The sequence below is a fragment of the Moschus berezovskii genome, chromosome 10 (genome assembly GCF_049115385.1).
Source record: "Moschus berezovskii isolate FMDL1 chromosome 10, NW_MosBer_1.0, whole genome shotgun sequence".
In the NCBI taxonomy this organism is placed as follows: Eukaryota; Metazoa; Chordata; class Mammalia; order Artiodactyla; family Moschidae; genus Moschus; species Moschus berezovskii.
Window position 1 is genome coordinate 87,036,903 of NC_142469.1, and position 22,652 is coordinate 87,059,554.

General features: G+C 37.1%; 1 protein-coding gene across 7 annotated transcripts in view; it reads left to right on the plus strand.

The window, feature by feature from the left end:
* ADGRG6 (adhesion G protein-coupled receptor G6) overlaps positions 1-22,652 on the plus strand; it is a 152,206-nt gene that overhangs the window by 87,164 nt on the left and 42,390 nt on the right. For all 7 annotated transcript variants that reach the window (XM_055433561.2, XM_055433567.2, XM_055433562.2 and 4 more), the window contains 9 exons: positions 2,807-2,892; positions 5,599-5,651; positions 6,646-6,708; positions 10,770-10,912; positions 14,209-14,320; positions 15,473-15,537; positions 16,117-16,327; positions 17,675-17,846; positions 20,309-20,449. In XM_055433561.2, coding sequence (XP_055289536.2) covers positions 2,807-2,892; positions 5,599-5,651; positions 6,646-6,708; positions 10,770-10,912; positions 14,209-14,320; positions 15,473-15,537; positions 16,117-16,327; positions 17,675-17,846; positions 20,309-20,449 — 1,046 coding nt within the window. The remainder of the gene's footprint in view (positions 1-2,806; positions 2,893-5,598; positions 5,652-6,645; positions 6,709-10,769; positions 10,913-14,208; positions 14,321-15,472; positions 15,538-16,116; positions 16,328-17,674; positions 17,847-20,308; positions 20,450-22,652) is intronic.

Here is a 22,652-nt window from a genome sequence, read left to right on the forward strand (position 1 = left end):
ATTTCTAAATGTTCCAAGAAATTCTGAGAAGTGTTAAGAAAATTAAAAAAGGAAAAGATCTACAGGCAGGCATATGTTTTGATATCAGATCTGTTATGGCAAGTAGTGGTTTCTGCTTTGAAGTTTTATTGGGCTGGAAGAGTCATCTAGTTCGAAAAAAGTGTCACGCATTCTTTAGACTGGGATGTCATTATTAGGACAATACATACAGCTTTTGAAGTCTGTGGAACAGATGAAGATTTGTGAATAGCTTTCTTATTGAGAAACCATAGGATTTGTAGGAGAAGGTGACTTGATTACCAGGATGACCTGGAAAAGTCTGCATTGGTGTGTCTCAATTGTGCATTTTCTGCAGTGGCAATGCTTAAGCCAGTTATTTTGCTGTAGTTCAAAACCTTTCTCACCAGACCTTCAGTGGATATTTTATCTTGCTTTGACAGTCCATTCTTGGGCATTTCTTTGGATTACTTGTTGACTGCATTATCCCAAAATTTTAAATAAGTATAAGTAGACAGCATTGAATAATTTTTGCTGAATATATAAATATCTCATTCTGAGGCTTCTGAAGCAAGACTATATGAAAAAAGATCCATAGCATGGGCGAATCTCCAACACTTAGGGGTAGGTTGTTTGGTATAGTCATATATTTTATTTGCCATAAACAACATAACACTGGAGAGAGTCCTGTAGGGATTTAGACTGATTCTGATATGGAATGTCTTTCTTATTTATAAAAACAGTAAATTAGAAAAAAAAAGTGAGAAATATTTTAAATTAAAAAAAAACAAACGTTTGTATGCTTCTGTAAAATTTCAGAAATGTGAGTGATTAAAAATACTCATTTTTAATATTTTTCAGGATTCTCCTGAGAGGGCAAGACTGCAGTTCCTAACACAGACACACGCTTTAGGTCTCCATCTAGTGGTAGCTTGTCAGTTTTAATACTTAACTGGCATCAGGGAACATGCACAGAATACCCCTTGATTCCTAACATTGTAGAATCTTGGACTTCTGGAACTTAAATTCCCTCTTAGTCATTCAGAATGTTCACAGTTTGATATGATAAGGTCTACAGTGTAAATTTGTTTTTTTTTTTGTTTGCCTGACTTATCATTTTTTTTACATACACTCCTGTAATTTTTCATTCAGAATATTTTTTAAAGGAAGATAAAGTCAAGGTTATTAAAATATCTGAAGAGTTTTAGAAGCTGGACTTCTAATAACTTAGTATGCATAAATTAAACTAAATATCCTTGGACTTACACTGATCTCATAGACATATTATTACATCTGGGAATGGTGATTTTTTTTTTTTTTTAAAGCATGAGTTTCTGACCCCTATACTGGAAAGCATTCCTTTAGGAGTGTGACTGGAATTTGCATTTTGGTAGATTTGAGAGTTTATAGGAGACACATTTGTACTTTTATGTACTACTTCCCCAAAATCTTCATTAAATCTTTTCCCCATTGTTTTAATAGTATATTTTTACATTTGCTACGCAGGTTTGGGTTCCCCAGTGGCTCAGCAGTAAAGTCTCCATCTACAATGCAGGAGATACAGGTTTGATCCCTGGGTTGGGAAGATCCCCTGGAGAAGGAAATGACAACCCACTCTAGTATTTTTGCCTGGGAAATTCCATGGACAGAGGAACCTGGCAGGTTACAGTCCATGGGATTACAAAAGAGCTGGACATGACTGCGCGACTAAACAACAAACAACATGTGTATTTTACTCATTCTTACAAACATGGAGATAGATGGTTGATTGACAATAATGAAGAATCAATATTTTTTCTCTGTATGAGTTACCATATTTAAAAAGAATCTTTTTCTCATTACTATTTGTAATAAGATATCCTTTAGCACATATCTAGAGAAATTTAGCAAACCCTGGCTGGTCAGTTTGATTTTCATTTAAAAAAAGAAAAAAATATATATATGGCAGACTTCTTTAAAAATTGCACTAATATCCTGCAAAAAAGCACAACTTCCTTCTGACATAGGATTTTCTTTTACAAACAAGTCCAGTTAAAAGTCCATCTGCAAATATTCTTTGTTTTTTTCCCCCTTTACTTGATACAAATGACTGCACTTATGGAATTTTGATGAAAAAATATGGTGAAAATGAACCCAACAACTTAAGTAAAAGAAAATGCTTTAGTGGGGCAGGGGAAAGACGATAGAATAAGGGAGGGTCTGTGGGTGAAAAATATGTGATACCTATTCTTTTCCAAATTAAGTTCTGCCCATCATCTTACTCAAGTTTTCGCATCTCAAACTATCATTCTTCATAATGTTAGAAAAGGATAATTTTTGGTTACAGGAAATAAAATTGTACATGAAAAATCATTTAACAGACAGTAGGGAGAAGTATAGAATTAAGAATTTTGAAGGAACATATATAGGTGATAATTTAGAAGCAATGACTTATTTATAAGTAAACTAAATGATCACTATTTCTAAAAAGTTGCAAGGTCACTGAAAATGACCTATACAGAAAATTTCTGTACCTGTGTAGAAGACATTTTTTAGTTGCTCAGTCGTGTCTGACTCTTTGCTACCCCATGGGCTATATAGTCCATGAAATTTTCCAGGCCAGAATACTGGAGTGGGTAGCCTTTCCCTTCTCCAGGGGATCTTCCTAACCCAGGGATCGAACCCACGTCTCCTGCATTGCTGGTGGATTCTTTACCAGCTGAGTCACAAGGGAAGCCCTTGTATGAATTTATGTCATTATAAATGTAAGCTGATAAGTTTATGACTGTAAAATATAACTAATGGACTGAATCCTATTTCCAATGGACAGATGGGATTATTTATAGAATTTCCATAGTGATTCAAAACATCCTTCCTCACCCCGAGGTGAAAGTACAGAGCAAGGTGGCAGAATGGGTAAGTGGATTGTAAAATTTCTGTTTGGGGTCTTTAAACTAATCTCTGGAAATCTGGGAAAGACTCTACCGTCTAAGAATCCACAGATCATACTGAAATAAAGATACAGTTCATTATAAATGTATGGAAGTGTAAGCGAAGTATTGCACTTTGAATAGAAAGTGAGGTATAGTTGAATAAAGAACAAGAAAGTGAGCCTAATGGGCTATTAAGTCAAATAAGAAAAGAACAGCGGAAACGGAAAAGTATTTTGAGAGGTATCTTTATTTACTGTAATAGTCGTACATTTTTAGCACTGTTTGAGTCTTTGATTCAAAAACCAAGTATATAAAAAGTATATCATGAATATCTTCCACCCATCCTTGACACTCATCTACCTGGCAACCAACTTATCTGCTTGGAAATCACTGTGAATTTTTCTTGTTTTTTTTCCAAGAATTTGTTTGTGAATGTAAAAGAAAATGACTGTACATTCTTATGTTTTTCTTTTTACATTAAAAATAGAATATTGTACACACCATTCTACACTGTACTAGATATTTGGGTTATAATTTATTTAACCAGTATTCTATTGGTGAAAATTTTGATAATTTAAAAAACTAAACATTTTATTTTATTATTTTATAAATGCATGTTATATATATACATTTTATAAATATATAAATACATGTTATAAGTACATGTTAATGACTTTTTCCTTCTCTGATATAATATCAAAAATTTAATTTCCCATAGGTTTATATTCTTTATTATTTTATTTCCTAACTACAACATACTTTGGGACCTTGTACTGCTTTTATTTACTACTACAGTTCAGACAATTTTTGTGGAAAAAGTAATTTGTCATTTGGGTATACATTCTGAAGTAAGAAAAATGGATTTCTTATGTGAAGAGCATATACCAAGGTCACATTTCTAATAAATGTGGCCTCAGTAGCAGAAGAAAGTTAAACCATACACTGAGAGATAGTGATGATAATACTTTATATATATAAAAGTATATATACTTTCTTCAGATATATGTATATGTATATATATTTGAAGAATGGTAGGAAAACATAGTTTTATTTTTAAAGGCTGCACCCTTTGCAACAAGTTAGCCACAGAAAACAAAAGTATGTAATTAAGAACTCTGTTACAAAAATTGAGGCGGGGGAGTAAAGTCTGGTAGAAATCAAAGAAAAGTACTACTGTCAACTTTCTGGAATGACATATGAACCTTCGTAGCTAATTCAAACACTGCTGCTGCTGCTAAGTCACTTCAGTCGTGTCCGACTCTGTGTGACCCCATAGACGGAAGCCCAGCAGGCTCCCCCATCCCTGGGATTCAAACACTAGATGTATTGAATTTCTAAATGGAGAGAGGGCTTTACTGAATGGGTTTAATCTTGCATCCCGTTTTCTTTCACATTCTTCTTTCTGCTTTTTTAAAGTCAGAATGTTTTCAAAAGATAAAGTTTTTAAAATTTATTTTATTGAAGTATAGTTGATTTTCAATGTTGTGTTAGTCAAAAGATAGAATTCTCTATTCTCATTCTCAAATGAACCACTTCTAATGTTATTAATTCTGTAAATCAGCATTCATTGTGAAATTTATACTTTAGGCAAGGTATAATTTTACATTTGTATTTATTTCATGCATGGTTTTCAACATAGCATCATTTTTCATCTGAAACTAAACTTCAATGGACATTTCTCCTTAAGATGTAAGATATGAAAGCAGGTGTTTGGTAACAGAGAATATAAGTGGTGTCCCTATTTCATATTATTACTATTTACAATGTAAAAATCATGCACCTTTCCAGAATTTCCTAGAATTTATATTCAATTTACAAACGCTCACAAGGAAGGCTAAATGTGTGTATGAAACACGACCTAAGAAAACTCTTTGGCGGTGATATATAAATGAGAAAATTTCATGTCAGTAAAGAAATCAAAATATTTTGTGATTTTATTGGACATATGGAAGGTTTTGTTTTTTTTTTCATGGAGAGGAATCCATTGCTTCATTAAAAAGTTTAGTGCTGAGACCCATAAAAAGTGTTAAATGACCACATAATTATTAATAACACAATTCTGCATAATGTTGAACTTATCTTTGTTTCTAAAGGTCTGTATTATTAATTTATCATTTTTCTTACTACTAATATTCTTATAAGATGATAATTGCTAGAAAAACATGTGTTAACACACCTCAGTGTTTGTTGAATGAAGAATGTGGAATGTGTGTATTGTGCTAGTTTGGTCTTTCCTGTGTACTTTTTTGTGGATAAGTTTTCAGTGTTACAGCTAACTTGAAAGCCCATTATAGAGAAAGCCCTAATAATATAGGCTAAATAGGAAAGTATAATGTTTCCATTCAGATAGACTTGGGTTCCAATCTGGCACCTGTTACTTCTTAGTTGCAGCTGGCTGAGCTATTTCATCTCCGTGAAGCTTAGTTTCTTCGTGTAATGGGTGGGAGGATAGTGCAGATAATACCTATCTCATTAGCTGTTATGAGAATGAAAGAAAAAACATTGGTAAATTTCTTGGCATACAGTGGCCTCAGTAACTGTTATCTGTACCTTTCTTTCATTCCTTTAGCGCTTTGGAATTTTCCCAGGGTCTTATTCCAATAACAATTAATGGGAGAGAAGAAGTTGGATTTAAGTTTCTTTTTTTTAAAGTGTGAATTCAGACTCACCATTTCTATTGTATTTTCAGCTCAATTCAACCTTCCAGAATTGGAACTACACCGTTTATGTGGTTAATATCAGGTAAGTGACAGAATAAATTGAGAAATAGAAAGCAAAAGTCTAGGGGACTCGCCTGGCAGCCAGTGGTTAAGCGTCTGTGCTTCCACTGCAAGGGGCACAGGTTCGATTCCTGTTAGGGGAACTAAGATCCCACACGTGGCAAGGTGTAGTGCCCTCTGCTCCCCCTGACACGTGCAAAAAAACAGGAGTGTCTGATTTAATACTACTCTCTCTCTGATTATACCTACACATGCATACACGTGAAAATACAGAAATACACACTGTACTCATAGTCTTTCTAAATAACTCTATATATCATTGCTTTGCACAAAAAGCTTCAATAGTACAGTAATGGTTTAAAAAATTTTGATTGTAGATCCCAATCATTTTTTAAAAATTTAGCTTGTACTCCCAAAATATATTTGTAATTTTAAATAAATTTTATGTATGCATGTGTGTATGTGTATTATTACTTAACCAAAATATGTTATCATGTAATAGAAATTAGTTGCTTCTCACACACCAGTAGATCATCAAGAGCACTCCCTGGTTTGCATGCACCCATTTGAAGACCATTTTTTCTATAAAATAAGACATCTACAGTATGATTGCAACCTAGCCTTTCAAAATTAACTTTCACTAACCTTCTATTTAAATACTCCATGAATCTCTAGCAGAAGAGATTTTTCTACCTGTGTCATCTACCTGCCTTCCTCTGCACCTTGATTTTATAGTTTTATAGTTTCTAAAGTGTATTTGTGCTGTGCTTTGCTTAGTCACTCAGTCGTATCCGACTCTTTGCAACCCCATGGTCTATAGCCCACCAGGCTCCTCTGTCCATGGGATTCTCCAGGCAAGAATACTGCAGTGGGTTGCCATGCCCTCCTCCAGGGGATCTTTGTGACCCAGGGATCGAACCCTTGTCTCTTACATCTCCTGCATTGACAAGTGGGTTCTTTATCACTGGTGCCACCTGGGAAGCCCTGATAACAAATATACCTGTTTGTATTTACAGTTTTCACCTGAGCACTGGAGAGGACAAGATTAAAGTGAGGAGAAGCATTGTGACTGACCAAAGGTAATGCTGACAAGGTCTCGCAGAAAATGTGACATCTTTTCTCGTGTTCTCTGTTTTGAATGTCTTGTAGAGAAATAAAATCAATGAGGTAGGAGAGAAATGTTTCTTTTGAGTAGCACATTTAAATTATTTCTTTAGCCCTAATAAACAAGTCTTCCTTTTTCCTGTAGTTAAAACTGTAATATAAGCAGACTCAGTAGAAATATACATCTGATAAAAAAAAAATTCAGAATTGGAACATTGATTATTTTTAGTGTTGATAATTCCAGTTTATGATAGCCTATTGCCTGTTATTTGAAATTTCATAGACCTTCAAAGAAAAAAAATAATTATAGTGTTATTTTAAGTAAAGTACTTATGTACAGTAGCATCTAATAACATGGGTAATAGGTGCTGAAATATTTTCAGCATTCAAAGCCATCAACTAATTTTCTGAAGTCTTCATTTTTAAATTTATATCAAGGTCATGACTTAAGCAAGCAGGTAATTTAATAGATATGTTCACCATATATAAATAGTTGGCATTTAAAGACCAACTGTTCAAGAGTGCTATGTAGTAAAAAAACAATGTAAACTCCCAAGTGAAATAAATGAAGTTGTGTCAGGTTGTATCCTGCATCTCCACGGAATAAAAAAAGTCAGTTGAAAAGCAAAAGTTTACATCTCTTACTCAGTTTCAATTGACTGAATTGATATGTGTCTTTACAACTATAGAAATGGAATATATTTCTTTTCAGGTCATATATTCTTATAAGAGAAGCTAGTAATAAAATTTCATATGAGAGTTGACCAGAGAGTTTTCTTATTTTTTTCTTTTTCTATTCAGAAAAACACATTAGAAAAACACACGTTTCTCTATTCATTAGAAAAACACACGTCTTTAAGATTATATTTCAAACTTACCATTTCTGTATATATTCAACAGACTGGATTGGACCATCTGATTAGGGAAAGTTATTGTTTATTTTCTAGAATTGTTCCTTTTTCTGGATGATCTGAAGACCAGAGTAATGTATTTAATGTATCTTAACACTATCTTCTTGATGGTAACAGGATTTTTCTCCTTGATTTAGCCAAATAAATTCTTCTCCAAACCTTACTGCTAGATCATATTGAACCTGGAATAATGGATCCACAATTACCTGGATAACTTTGCTGGACACTTTGTCTGGCAGTTGGGGCAGCCCTAGTTCAAAGTGTCTCCAGTGCTATACCCTCTTCATAGGGTTCAAACTCAGATTCTAATAATACAATTTTATGAGAACAACCAAATAAAATATTTTCCAGAAGTGTAAAATATATTGAACTCATGCCCTTTGGAAGCATCATCATCACCCTCATCCTGACCATCTTTATAACCTTCATCACAGCATCTCCTTACATTTGCACTTTATGATTCCAAGCACTGTTTTATTTACTGGCTCATTTGCTTCTCTCTACCAGTTACCCCCGACATAAATAAGGCAGGTAACGTCCTGCCCTTTCAACCAGTGACAAAACTAAGACCCCATGAATTGCCCAACATCAACCAGCCAATGTGAGAAGCCAAGATTTCTGACTTCATACTCCCATGCTCTGGTCCCATTTACTGTGTTTCTTCTATTCCCTGATGATACTGAAATCAGTCATCATGAGTATATGTCCACACCTCTTGTTGAAAAGACATTTAAATTCGTGGAATTTCGGTTTCCTGTCTGTAACGCCAATAGGTAATTTTATAAAAAATTATAGGGAGAATGAATTTAGAGTGTATATGGGAAAATCCATACATTTTGTTTTTCTTTGGTATGAGCTTCTGGCATTGCTTTAAAATTTGTTCTTACCATCTTTTCTCCATCTTTTCTTTCTGCTCTCTGTTGCTTTTATGCTCATGGATGAATCTTTGTGGTCTCTCATAGTTTTTCTCAAAGTTACAATCTACTAGTCTTACACACACTCTTTTTTTCCCCAACCTTTCCTTTCAATTGGACTGTAACACCTAACACAAACCCTAGCTTTAGATAATGCTATCATACTCTATTGCCTAGACAGACAGGAAACCAGAGCCACAGAGACTGGTTTATTCAATTAAAGAATGACTGATAGTAACAACAGATAGAACTGGATTTTGCAGAACCATAAAATAGTTTCAGTTTCCAGGATGAGAGAGGAAAACAACACAGATAAGACGTGTGAAAACGCATGGTCATTCTTGAATTGCTGAATTTGGGTCAGTACCATCCAAAACTTACTGTGTTCTCAATATTCAAGGAAAGTAAAAATTCACATTGCCAACTCTTAAGTTCTTAGTTACTGGAGTGGTGAAGATTAGCATCCAACAATAATTTAATCAAGGGATGCTTTTTTTTTTTTAATAGGTCATTTAAAAATTATGATATCACAGTTCAACATTATATTCACATCTGTATTTTTCTCATCCTAAAATATGACTCATATATGAACAGTAAGCATTAGTGATTTTAGAGATAAATAGCTCTTCAGAGTGAACTATGAGAATTGTGAAGTACAGATATTTAGGGGAAAAATAGGGTTTTTCCCGTGGTCATGTATGGATGTGAGAGTTGGACTGTGAAGAAAGCTGATCACCAAAGAATTAATGCTTTTGAACTGTGGTGCTGGCGAAGACTCTTGAGAGTCCCTTGGACTGCAAGGAGATCCAACCAGTCCATTCTAAAGGAGATCAATCCTGGGTGTTCATTGGAAGGACTGATGCTAAAGCTGAAGCTCCAATACTTTGGCCACCTCATGCGACAAGTTGACTCACTGGAAAAGAGTCTGATGCTGGGAGGGGTTGGGGGCAGGAGGAGACGGGGACGACAGAGAATGAGATGGCTGGATGGCATCACCGACTCGATGGACATGAGTTTGAGTGAACTCCAGGATTTGGTGATGGACAGGGAGGCCTGGTGTGCTGTGATTCATGGGGTCACGACTGAGTGACTGAACTGAATGTTGAATATTAAAGATTTCACTTATTTTTCTTCTTTTAGCATCACAAATATATTACTACTCTATTTCATTTATGTTGATAACCGTAGTATTTCATAAATCAAATATGCCACTGCCTCTCCTCTGAGGACTTCATTCAGAAACAACGCTGCTGGCTTCACTTTGGCATCTTTTGCTTTCCCTTTTGACTGTGTTTGTGATTGCAAGTGAACAGGAAATTATATTACTTCAAATTGTAGAACCAGAGTTTTGGTGAGGGTTTAGTTGGGGGCGGGAGGAGAAGGGGACGGCAGAGAATGAGATGGCTGATGGCATCACCGACTCTGTAGACATGAGTTTGAGTGAACTCTGGGAGTTGGTGATGGACAGGGAGGCCTGGCGTGCTGTGATTCACGGGGTCGCGGAGAGTTGGACACAACTGAGTGACTGAACTGAACTGAACTGAAGATATATATCTCTGCTTCCCATAGAGATACTTTCTTTTTAAAGACAAGTCAGTTCAAGCAGTATATAAATTTCTTCAGTAACATGCCAGCCAATTACTGAGTGAATTTCAAGTACTTATTTTGTAACTTTTCAGTGTTCAGAGTACTAGTAAATGCTTCATGGAGATAGAAAAGCATTTTATTCATGGAGATAGAAAAGCATTTTATCACAATTCTGGAGAAACTGCAACATATTTGTAAATAATAATAGTAATTTAAAAGTTAATTGTTTAATCAGATTAGCTGAAATTCTAATTTTTCTTAAAAAACTTTATTTTTGACTTTAAAGAAACAGTGTAGAATTAACCACAAATATGACACTTTCTTGCATATATGCTATAAAATATTAAAGTATTTCTTAAAAGAAGTAGAGTAATATGATAATACATGCAGTATGCTATAAAATGTTCATATTGAGATTTTTTAAGGTTATAATTTTTAAACATTTTTTTAGCATTATAATCTGTGCAGGGACAGAAGTCTTTAAATGCTTTGATGCATTTCTTTAGTCTCAACACTTTACGGTTACCCTCTTACTGCCATATGCAAATGTTCTATTTTTCCACCAAAAAATGATCTGACTGGTCAGCAACACCGACAGCAATTCTATCTGAATTGTTTTCCTAGGTTGGTGATTTGGGCCCTTTTGGTTTATAATGCTACCGACAATCCCACTTTAGAAGGAAGAACCATTCAGCAGAAGCTCTTAAGAAATAATGAGTCCCTGGATGAGGGCTTGAGGCTACATACAGTGAACGTGAGACAACTGGGTAAGTGCCTTTAATTGTTTTATTATATGTATTTATGTGACTATATAACAGGTTAAGTTGAAACAAAATCAACAAAAATATTCTTCCTTTGTGTGTTTGCTTATTTAAAGCTATTTTTTCTGATGATAAAGTTCATCTTGTTGGTGACATTGTTAACAAATGGGTGACAAGGTTAGCATAAAAGATATCACCTTGATACCTGTGAATCCAAGGGAATGAAAGAGGCAGATGGAAGTTGATACCCTATTTTAGGAACCTATTGTGAAAATACTAAGAATATGAGCAAAATGCCAAGATAACCTTGACCAGAGTTGGCTTCAACTTTAGGAAGGGATCACCAATAAAGTAAATCTTATAAAAGACAATTTCTGTTTTAAAACACCCTCTTCTCTTATATTCTCTGTCTCTATTAATGATACCACCATCTATGCAGGAATAGACCAAAAATCTGGGAGTTATCCCAAACCTAGATTGATTTCTTACCTGGATGCCGTTCACATCCTAACCTCCAGCCATAGGTGTGGTGCTGCCAGAACTTCCCCAGACGTGCTGTGCTCTTTTCTTTCTTTGCCCACATTTCTTTCCTCCCCTCTCACTGCCCACCTGATGATCACCTGCCTGGTATGAAGGACAGCCCAAAGTCACCTCTTCTGTGAAGCCTTTTCTGACATCATCATGTACAAATAGCTGTCATTGCCTGGGAACCTCCACCTCGTGCTGTCCATAGACCTAGAGTGCTATCCACATAGAGGACTCTTGAATTTGACTGGACTTGTTTGTGTTCTCATATATATTTTCTTTAACCGGAAATTTCCTCTGGCTTGAGAACACATCTTATTTTTCTCTTAACACTCTCACTTCCTACCTCCTTCCCAGCAACCAGCACATTCCTGAGCATTTAAATACACAAATAAATAAATGAATGCACCTTGATGGGCATCTTTGAGAAAAGTAAATGATCCAAAACTTGGATAACAAAAAGTAAAGTAATCGTTCTAATGTTATGATGACAGCTAATTAGGTGAATTAGTAGAGCTCAAAAGAAAGGGAAACTTTGACACATTTCCTTAGATACACACGCAGGAAGTTGAAGTGAGTGAAGCAGATATTCCTCAGCCTCTAAAAGCATGATTATGACTGCAGCCAGAATCGCAGTACAGCAAGGAAGCAGGCATCTTTGCTTCTCTGAGGAAACCCTCATCTCTAATGTGTCAGCATACACAGTCTCCGTGGGGTCTGCATCTGTAGTTCAACCAACCTCGGATTGAAAATATTTGGGGGGAAAAATTCAGAAAGTTCCAGAAAGCAAAACCTGAATTTGCTGTGCCTGGCCAACTGTTTACCTAGCATATACATTGTATTTAAAACTATGTACATAGCATTTGCACTGTATTTATTATTGTAAGTAATCTAGTGATGATATAAAGTATACAGGAGGATGTACATAGGTTGTTGCAAATGTTACTACATTTTACACAAGGGAAATGAGCTTTCTCAGACATCAGTACACTGGCGGGGGGAGGAATGTGTTTTCTGGAACCAGTGCCTCGAGGATACAGGGGGATGAGCAGAATACAAAGGCTCCCCTTTCACACATAGGGGTCTCCACAAAGAAGGAGCTTGATGAATGTAGTTTGTATGTGACAAAGGAGCCCATGAGGACCAGCCTTATCTCTGGTCCTCAGAGGTCGAAGAATCCCTGAACAGCTCTCTCTGCACAACTTGGATATGTAATTTATACCACTTAGAGCTTCCCAGGTGGTGCTAGTGGTAAAGAATCTGCTTGCCAGTGTAGGAGGCACAAGTTCGATCCCTGGGTCGGGAAGATTCCCTGGAGGCAGAAATGAGCACCCATTCCAGTATTCTTGCCTGGAAAATTCCATGGACAGAGGAACCTGGCAGGCTACAGTCCGTTGGGCTACAAAGAGTCAGGACTGAGCACAATGCTACTTATACCACTTAAATTCCATATTGTATTGTTATTCTGTAGAAAGTAAAGTGAAGTCACTCAGTCGACTCTTTGCAATCCCATGAACTATAGTCTACCATGCTCCTCTGTCCATGGGATTTTCCAGGCAAGAATACTGGAGTGGGTTGCCATTTCCTTCTCCAGAGGATCTTCCTGACCCAGGGATCGAACCCAGGTCTCCCGCATTATAGGCAGATGCTTTACTGTCTGAGCCACCAGAGAAGTTCTTAGGGCTTCCCTGATAGCTCAGTTGGTAGAGAATCTGCCTGCAATGCAGGAGACCTTGCTTCTGTAGAAAAATTTTTACCAACTGGGAAAAGAAAAGCTCAGAATATAGATAGGAAAGTTATTTAAATGTTCAACTGGTAACTACACTACTGGTTTCTGGTAGTCTTCGTGTAACTTGCTATTTTTCAGTACTGAAATATGAGACTTTGTTGTTATTGATATAGTGATTTTATTTTTATATTTTTAAAGTATAAAGTCTGAGTTATTTATGTCATAGCTCTCACCCAGACAGTTTTTAGACAATAAGTGGGATGATTTGAGAGGAAGGTGTGTGTGTAAGATGTGTGGCCTACAGCTGTCTTCTTGCCATTCTCCCAGCAAATTGCCAGGTGAAACGTGCTTTCAGAGCAACCAGAAATTGTTTCTATAAAACATGCTGGCAACTTAACAGAAACACTGTTGAGGCAGTATTTTATAGGCTTTTTCTTTGAAAAAGATTAAATTACATTTTGAATTTTCAGTAGAGTTTTCATTTTATGTCCTTTTTTTTTTTTTTCCAATAAATCCGTTTTACTAGGGGCTTCCCTGGTGGCTCAGTGGTAAAGAATCCACCAGCCGTTGCAGGATATTGCAGGAGATGTGGATTCAATCTCTGGGTTGGAAGATCTCCTGAAGGAGGAAATGGCAACTCAAGTATTCTTGTCTGGAGAATTCCATAGATAGAGGAGCCTGGCAGGCTATAGTCCATGGGGTCGCAAAAGAGTTGGACATGACTTAGCAACTAAACAACAACTATTTAATAATTTTATCTACACATGACTTATGTTGGAATAATATTGTCTGATTCATTTTTATACTCGCAAAAGTATACGTTTTTATTTGATGATTTTTAAAGATACAGTCTTGAATATCAAATGCAGCTAATGTTTATTTTTCATAGCTTCTAAACTTTTATAAATTCTGAACATAAAAACCTGTTATTTTAGTATTGCATGGAATAAATACCTAATTACCAACATTGTTGTTTTGCTCTCATCTTGCATCTCTAATTTCAAGAAATAGATTAATATTTCTCATGTTGGGTCTTATTTTCACATAGGTATATGTCATGCTGATGAGGAACCCAAAGGCTATAAATGGCCAAGCATCCAACCTTCTGAATACAGAGTTCCCTGTCCAGGGAAACAGGGCTTCTTTGCTTCACGAACATGGTAATACTTTCTTAACTCTTGCCAGCAAATTCCATGTACCTACTTTTCAGAGTTGCAGACGCTGTACCATAGTTCCCATGCCGTGTATATTAATAGGAGAGAAGGACAGGAATCTCTTTGTACGTCAAATCCATGTGAGGTAAAGATGAGGAAGGTAGGTTACCAAGAAAAGCATTTTTTTCTCTTCAAGAAATATGCTAATTTAGCCTTCTTCAAAGAAAGATGGAGCAATTTGAAAACCAGAGGGAAGTTCTAGAGCAAAGTTGGTGAACAGAGCTAGCATATACGTGACATGACTTGCATATACATGACATGACATGAATATACTTGACGTGACTTGCACGTACGTGACATGACATGCACGTACGTGACGTGACTTGCATATACGTGACATGACATGCCGAGTCTTTTTAAATCTTTTTAAATCACTGGAGGGGAAAAGAGACTTCAAAAACAAGAAAGACAAGATCCAGGTTCGGGCAGTCTGCTAGTGGAGACTGTCAGGGTGTGGATTTTTCTCTAATTGTTGAATGGAAATCTCAGACAGGTTAACAGAGGATTCACTGAATAACAAGTCAAATCCAGTTCCTCACCCTCCACCCCACCTTCAATGAGAATTTTCTTGCAGGGAAATTCAGACACTGAAACTGCCCATGTAGAAATACTTTGCCCCCACTGCGGGGTTTGACAAGTGGTGGAGAGGAAAGAAAGGGATTTGGCTTTGAATTGTGGTTCTGCCTCTTCCTGCCTGTGACACCTTGGAAAATTCCTTGATTTATCGAAGTCTGTTTCCTCATCTATAAAACATGAATTATAATCTGCTTTACAGAGTTATGTGAAATCAAAATGAGATTTTATCTAGAAAGTTCTTAAAATGGTGCTTGCTCCACATTAACAACTATGCTTTTAACTTTAGTAACCTGATGGAGCCTACACTAGGATATAGGCTATTGCTAGTATTTTTTTTCCCCTGATGCATGTGCCTGATTTTTTTTCCCCAATAGAGCTTTTAATGTGAATTTTATATCCATTGTTATAGTCTTCAAATGAAACTTACCTAGATATCAAGGGAAATTCTAAAGCTTCTTATTAACTACTTTTGTCAGCTGTAATGTCATGTCTGCCAAACGTTTTACATTTTTTGTTTTATAGTTATTCTGACCCTATGAACAATTCTGTAGCCTACTGGGGGCCTCCCGATATCTCCAATTGCTCAAGTAAGTGAGAGATGTCTCTCCAAGGCAAAATAAGATGACCTCAGTTTCATGGTTTTCATCTTCTTTGGACATGTTCTGTTCTGTGGTATCATGTCCTGATACCATTGTAATATTAAAAGCTAAGCAAATGATTGTTTGACTCACTTAAAGTAGAAAATACTGTTTTTGCTCATTCTGACTTTCTGTTATACTTATTCTGTAGTAGATTAACAACAGTAAGAAAATTTTGGAGAGGAGACTATGTAAATTAAGACTGTATGTGTACATTTTTAAAGCAGCAAATACCTACTTATTTAGTGATTCTGCGGCATCTCACTTAGAACTATGTGTGAATGTTGGTCCCTCCAAGTTACTTACCTAAGCTGCTTTAAGAACAGTTTGTGTCTCACTGAAGCGAGAAATTAGTTTGTGTGTGTAAAGAAATACTGTTGTCCTCTGAAAATCGTGCTAAGGGATACACATAGGAAACCTGATTTGCTGCTTTACTGTGAAGTGAAATGTTATACTATGTTTTGGATTCCTAGAACCGCTCAGGATAAACACATAAACCTGTATGTTGTTCTTCTGTCATATTTTTAGGGGAAGCAAATGAAGTTGCCAATCAGATTTTAAATTTAACTGGTGACGGGCAGACATTAAGCTCAGCCAATATCACCAGCATCGTAGAACAGGTTAAAAGGATTGTAAATAAAGAAGAAAACATTGATATAACGCTTGGCTCAACCTTAATGAATATATTTTCTAATATTTTAACCAGTCCAGACAGTGATTTGCTTGAGTCGTCTTCTGAGTAAGTTTGTTTGTTTTTCTTCCAGAGAGTAATGTTTATTGGATACATGTGTTGTTATGTAGTTTCTCACAGATCTGAATGCTCAGTGCCCAGCTTTCATAATTTAAAATCTCTAGAAGATCCACTGATATTTTCCAAGATCATTCACAAAATATACTTCAAAATTCTGTTTTGTTTTGTTTTTTTTTTTGAGAAAATAGCTTACAAATTGATGAGGATTGCCCACCTGGCTAGGTAATGTAAATAGTCCCAGAAAGACATTATTGGTATTTCATTTTTTCATCTGAAAAATGTTAACTGGTATAAATTCAAAACATAAATTGTGTATACTTATATATTTAGCATAAATATATATTTTAATATTTAGAATATATTATATATATATAAATTGATGACACTGCTTTTTGCTTGCAAGGAGATACTTAGCAAACATTCAGCTCACATCTTTTAGGTATAATGTGGTCATTGTTGTCTACTATTCTATGGGCTGTGACACAAAACAACCACTTCTGTTATACTTCTGAAATGAAAATGCCTAGGGAAGGGTGAAATATACCTATTTTTACATAACTCAATTTATATCCAATTATTTCATTTAATGTGTTAGTATTAAGATATTTGGGCTTCCCAGATGGCTCCATGGTAAAGAATCTGCCCGCCAGTGAAAGAGATGTAGGGGATACAGGTTCAATCCCTGGGTCGGGAAGATTCCCTGAAGGAGGGAATGGCAACCCACTTCAGTATTCTTGCCTGGAAAATTGCATGGACAGAGGAGCCTGGTCAGCTGCAGTATGTGGGGTCACAAACAGCAGGACATGATTGAGTAGCTGAGCATGCACTCATACTAAGATAATTTTTCTTTCTATTTTCTTTCAACCAAATTTCTTTGATGAAAATTTTATCTTTGTTAGAATGTATTCTCTAATTTACCTTATGCAAATAATAATTACAAACTTTTTTTACAAGGACTTGCAATTCAAAAAATACTTTTATCATATTATTTCCTTTGATTCTCACTCAGTATAAAGTAGGAAGAGAATTTTCGTATGAGGAAAGAAAGGCTATAATAGATGAAAAACAGAGTATTTGTTTAGGATAACTTTATTGTTGCTTTTCCTTAAACCATATATTTCTCTTGAAGTTTATCTCTAGAATTCAGTGTTTTAACTGATATTATTGTGGCATGAGGTAATTAATGGGTATTCGTATTAAGGTAAAAAAAAATTTTTTTTAAGATCAAAAGATTTAAGGACGATTTTATTTGTTTTGTATTTTGTCCTGCAGGAAATCACACTTGTGCAGGTACCTAAAAGGTATTCCTTAACAGTGCTATTGTTATTTCTTTAGAGCTTTAAAAACAATTGATGAATTGGCCTTCAAGATAGACCTGCAGAGCACCACACATGTGAATATCACAACTCGGAATCTGGCTCTTGGAGTATCATCTGTGTCCCCAGAGACCAATGAAATTTCAAATTTTAGCATTGGTCTTCCAAGCAATAATGAATCATACTTCCAGGTAATAAGTTAGTGGTTTCTGTAATCAATTAGACAAAAATCTCTGATCTTCTGCTAATTGCTATGACAAGGAGATCTTGGTTCTAGGGGTGGAAGGTAAGTCTGAAGCCTGACTAAGATTAATAGCAGCGGTAGCCATAAGGCCTGTGGACTCAGAGAGGAGGTATACTTTCAGCTTACCTTCTCCAGGAGCTGATAGTGGAATTAAATGTTAAACTATGAGTGAGTACCACCCTACTGGGAGTGGGGTATGGGATTAGTTTAGTCGGAAGAAAGGGCTTCTGTGATAGCTCAGTTGGTAAAGAATTCACCTGCAATGCAGGAGACCTCGATTTGATTCCTGGATCGGGAAGATCCCCTGGAGAAGGGATAGGCTACCCACTCCAGTGTTCTTGGGCTTCCCTTGTGGCTCAACTGGTAAAGAATCTGCCTGTAATGCGGAGGCCTGGGTTTGATCCCTGGGTTGGGAAGATCCCCTGGAGAAGGGAAAGGCTACCCACTCCAGTATTCTGGCCTGGAGGATTCCATGGACTGTATAGTTCATGGGGTTGCAAAGAGTCAGACACGACTGAGCAATTTTCACTTTCCTTTAGTCAGAAGAAAGACCTTCTTAAGGACGCAAAGATGGGAAGATGCATGGTGTGTTCTCTTTGCAAGTATTTCTCAAACTATTACATTATAACCTCCTAGAGAACTTACCAAAACAGATTGCTGGGCTTCCCTGGTGGCTCAGTGATAAAGCATCTACCTGCCAATGTAGGAGACACATGTTTGATCTCTGGTTTGAGAAAATCCCACATGGTGCAGCGCAGCTAAGTCTGTGCGCCACAACTATTGAGTCTGTCCTCTAGAACCTGGGAGCCACAACTCCTGAGCCCATGTGCTGCAACTTCTGAAACCTGCAGTAAGAGAAAGTGAAATCTGAAAGTTGCTTAGTCTGACTCTTTGCCCCGCCAGGCTGCTCTGTCTGTGGAATTCTCCAGACAAGAATACTGGAGTGGGTTGCCTTTCTCTTCTCCAGGGTATCTTCCCGACCCACGGATCAAACCTGCGTCTCCTTCATGCAGGCAGATTCTTTACTGTCCGAGCTACCAAAGAACCCAAGAGAAGCCACCGCAAAAAGCCCACACACCAGCACTAGAGAGTGGCTGCTGCTTGCCCCAACTAGAGGAAAGCCTGTGCAGCAATGAAGACCCAGCAGAGCCAAAAATAAATAAATAAATAAAATTTCTGGGTTCAATCTCCAGAGATTCTAATTTAGGGTCCTGAGTGGATCTCCCAAGTTTGCACTTTTAACAAGTTCCCAGGTATTTGCTAGTACTGCTGGTGTGAGGATTGTATTTTGAGAAACCGTGGTATAGAAGGCTGCTGCTTCTGCTAAGTCGCTTCAGTCCTGTCCGACTCTCTGTGACCCCATAGACAGCAGCCCACCAGGCTCCCCCATCCCTGGGATTCTCCAGGCAAGAACACTGGAGTGGGTTGCCATTTCCTTCTCCAATGCAGGAAAGTGAAAAGTGAAAGTGAAGTCGCTCAGTTGTGTCTGACTCTTAGCGACCTCATGGACTGCAGCTCACCAGGCTCCCCCGTCCTTGGGATTCTCCAGGCAAGAACACTGGAGTGGGTTGCCATTCCCTTCTCCGGGTATAGAAGGCTAAGAATGGCAAATGAAAATGAGGCTGAACAAGAAATTCGGGGCCAGATTAATGGAGATCCTCTCTGACCTGTTCAAGTGACACTTCAGCAAATAATTGTCAAGTTCCTATGTACTAGACAGTGTTAGCCATATGGGCAAATGAAATGATTGAAACATCACCCTTGACACAGGAGAACACCTAAGTGGTTGGCATGTCATGCTTCTTAACTGTGGAGATAATTCAAGATAGAATATTTAAAAATCTGGATATAAGGAAGAACTTTTTTTCTGCTTTGGACCAGCAGCTCTTTTGGAGTAATTCTGTTTCACATTTTAAGAGTTAAAAAGCAGTCAGCGTCAGTCTCATTTCAGGTCCATTTGCAGGAAAACACTCTTTGGCGTGATCTGTGGGTTCAGGAAAAATGATACCCAAGAACGCTCATAAAACTTCAGCTGCTTCCTCAGTGAAAAGATACTCATTCTCAGCAATAAAACAAATGAACTCCAGCCTTTTTTTTTTCCTGGTAGTTATTTTTTCACAGTGTGTTTTGAGAAAAACTCAAAATCTATTAAGTGCAAATCTAATCTTTATACTTGAAAATGTCAACTGACTTGTAGATTTCTTGGTTTGAGTTAAACTCAGTACATTTCTTGTTTTGCCACATTTGCAAAACTCGAATAAGACCCAGGCCTTTGTAAGGGGCTCATACTGAGGGCAGAGACTGGTGGAAGTAAAGAGGAGACCAAGTGATGATGGCAGTTACTGTCCTAGGGAGTAAAGTTATCATTGCAATTTAAATATAATTACTCAACCGGTGTGTGTGTGACAGATGGATTTTAAGAGTGGACAAATGGATCCGTTGGCTTCTGTCATTTTGCCTCCGAACTTACTTGAGAACCTAAGTAGAGAAGATTCTGTGTTAGTTAAAAGAGCACAATTTACTTTCTTCAATAAAACTGGACTTTTCCAGGTAAGTGTTCATTAACTTACTGTTTTTCAATCAGAAATAGTTTGCTTGCTTAAAACGAAAGATAAAAGTTCAGGTTTCTTGAAAATATGTCAAGAGGTATAAAAAAATTAATCTACTATATTTTTAAAAGTTATTTAACATGACTAAATACTTTATTTCTGATAATCATATGCTTATTAATAAGATGTGTTCATTTAAGTTTTTTGAATAAATCAGATTAAGACTTGCGTGATGCAATTAGAAATGGAATTTGTGGAGAAGTTATTTCTTATTTCTTTTGTTAAGTATTTTATGCTCTCCAGCAATTTAGATCTTCAGAGTTAAAGAAATTGTGTGCCAAAGGAAAGGTTTTTTTCTTGATTCAGCGGGAAGCACTGTTTACATAATGAGCAGCATTCTTGGCTTTAATCAGTTTTCCCATTAGTATTTCAAATGCCCTTTGGCCTTCCCACATCCCCCGAGTAGCGTGGCATTGTGCTGAGCACATATTATCATTTTTATTGGCATCGTTTCCAAATACTAGAAGGTCCCCTGCCAGCAAACACTGATAACCTCTGGTTGCCTTTGAAAGTACAGCTCATTTTGAGCAGTTTCACTGAGCCCTGTCCATAAAAGTTTTATCTGTTACATTGAGGATACTTGTGTATATCAAACAGTGTGACCGACGTAAGAGAGAACTGCAAGTTTCAAAGTCAGTAGAAATGTTTTTCACTGCGCTAGGCATCACATTTAGAAGAATGGAAAAGGAGGCTACGGGGAAGTAAAAGGAGGAACATGGAACTGTTTATAGTCATTAACTCAAAACACTTTAAAATGTTACCAGCAAATGCTTTAAGAACAAGCTATATACAATTTTTGAGTAAATTAAGAATGTCAGTCAGTTCAGTCGCTCAGTAGTGTCGGACTCTCCGCGACCCCATGAATCACAGCACGCCAGGCCTCCCTGTCCATCACCAACTGCCGGAGTTCACCCAAACTCATGTCCACAGAGTTGGTGATGCCATCCAGCCATCTCATTCTCCGTCGTCCCCTTCTCCTCCCACCCCCAACCTTTCCTAGCATCAGAGTCTTTTCCAGTGAGTCAACTCGTCGCATGAAGTGGCCAAAGTATTGCAGTTTCAGCTTTAGCGTCAGTCCTTCCAGTGAACACCCAGGATTGATCTCCTTTAGAATGGACTGGTTGGATCTCCTTGCAGTACAAGGGACTCATAAAAGTCTTCGCCAACACCACAGTTCAAAAGCATCAATTCTTCAGCAATCAGCTTTCTTCACAGTCCAACTCTCACATCCACACGTGACCACGGGAAAAACCATAGCCTTGACTAGACGGACCTTTGTTGGCAAAGTTAATGTCTCTGCTTTTTAATATACTATCAAGGTTGGTCATAACTTTCCTTCCAAGGAGTAAGCGTCTTTTAGTTTCATGGCTGCAATCAGCATCTGCAGTGATTTTTGGACCCCCCAAAAATAAAGTCTGACACTGTTTCCACTGTTTTTCCGTCTATTTCCCATGAAGTGATGGGACCAGATGCCATGATCTTTGTTTTCTGAATGCTGAGTTTCAAGCCAACCTTTTCACTCTCCTCTTTCACTTTCATCAAGAGGCTTTTGAGTTCCTCTTCACTTTCTGCCATAAGGGTGGTGTCATCAGCATATATGAGGTTATTGATATTTCTCCTGGCAATCTTGATTCCAGCTTGTGCTTCTTCCAGCTTAGCGTTCCTCATGATGTACTTACATGCAATTGCTCTAAAGGATTTAATAGCTACAAACACTTAAAAATGCATTTGTTTAAGTTATTGGAGATGTGTAACAATGGCACCTTTTAAAATAATAGGAGAGGACTTCCCTGGTATTTCAGTGGTTAAGATGCCACGCTTCCAATGCAGGGAGCCTGGGTTCAATCCCTGATCAGGGAACTAAGATCCCACATACTTCCAGGTGTACCTGCCAAACCCCAGCAAATAATAATAATAGAGAAAAATGCAGTAGGTTTTGGATGATGTGAATAGTGGGAGAAGAGGTCACCGAGAGGCGAGGTGGGCACTGGAGGAAGTCCCGGTGATATAAGATCAGTCACTGTTTCACTTTGAGTCTCATCTTCCCACGTGATCACTTCCTTCTCCTTTGGCATCTCCCAATCCTCGACATTGTTAGGAAACATATGTTTGGTTTTTAAAGTAAATTTATAGAAGACTGAAAA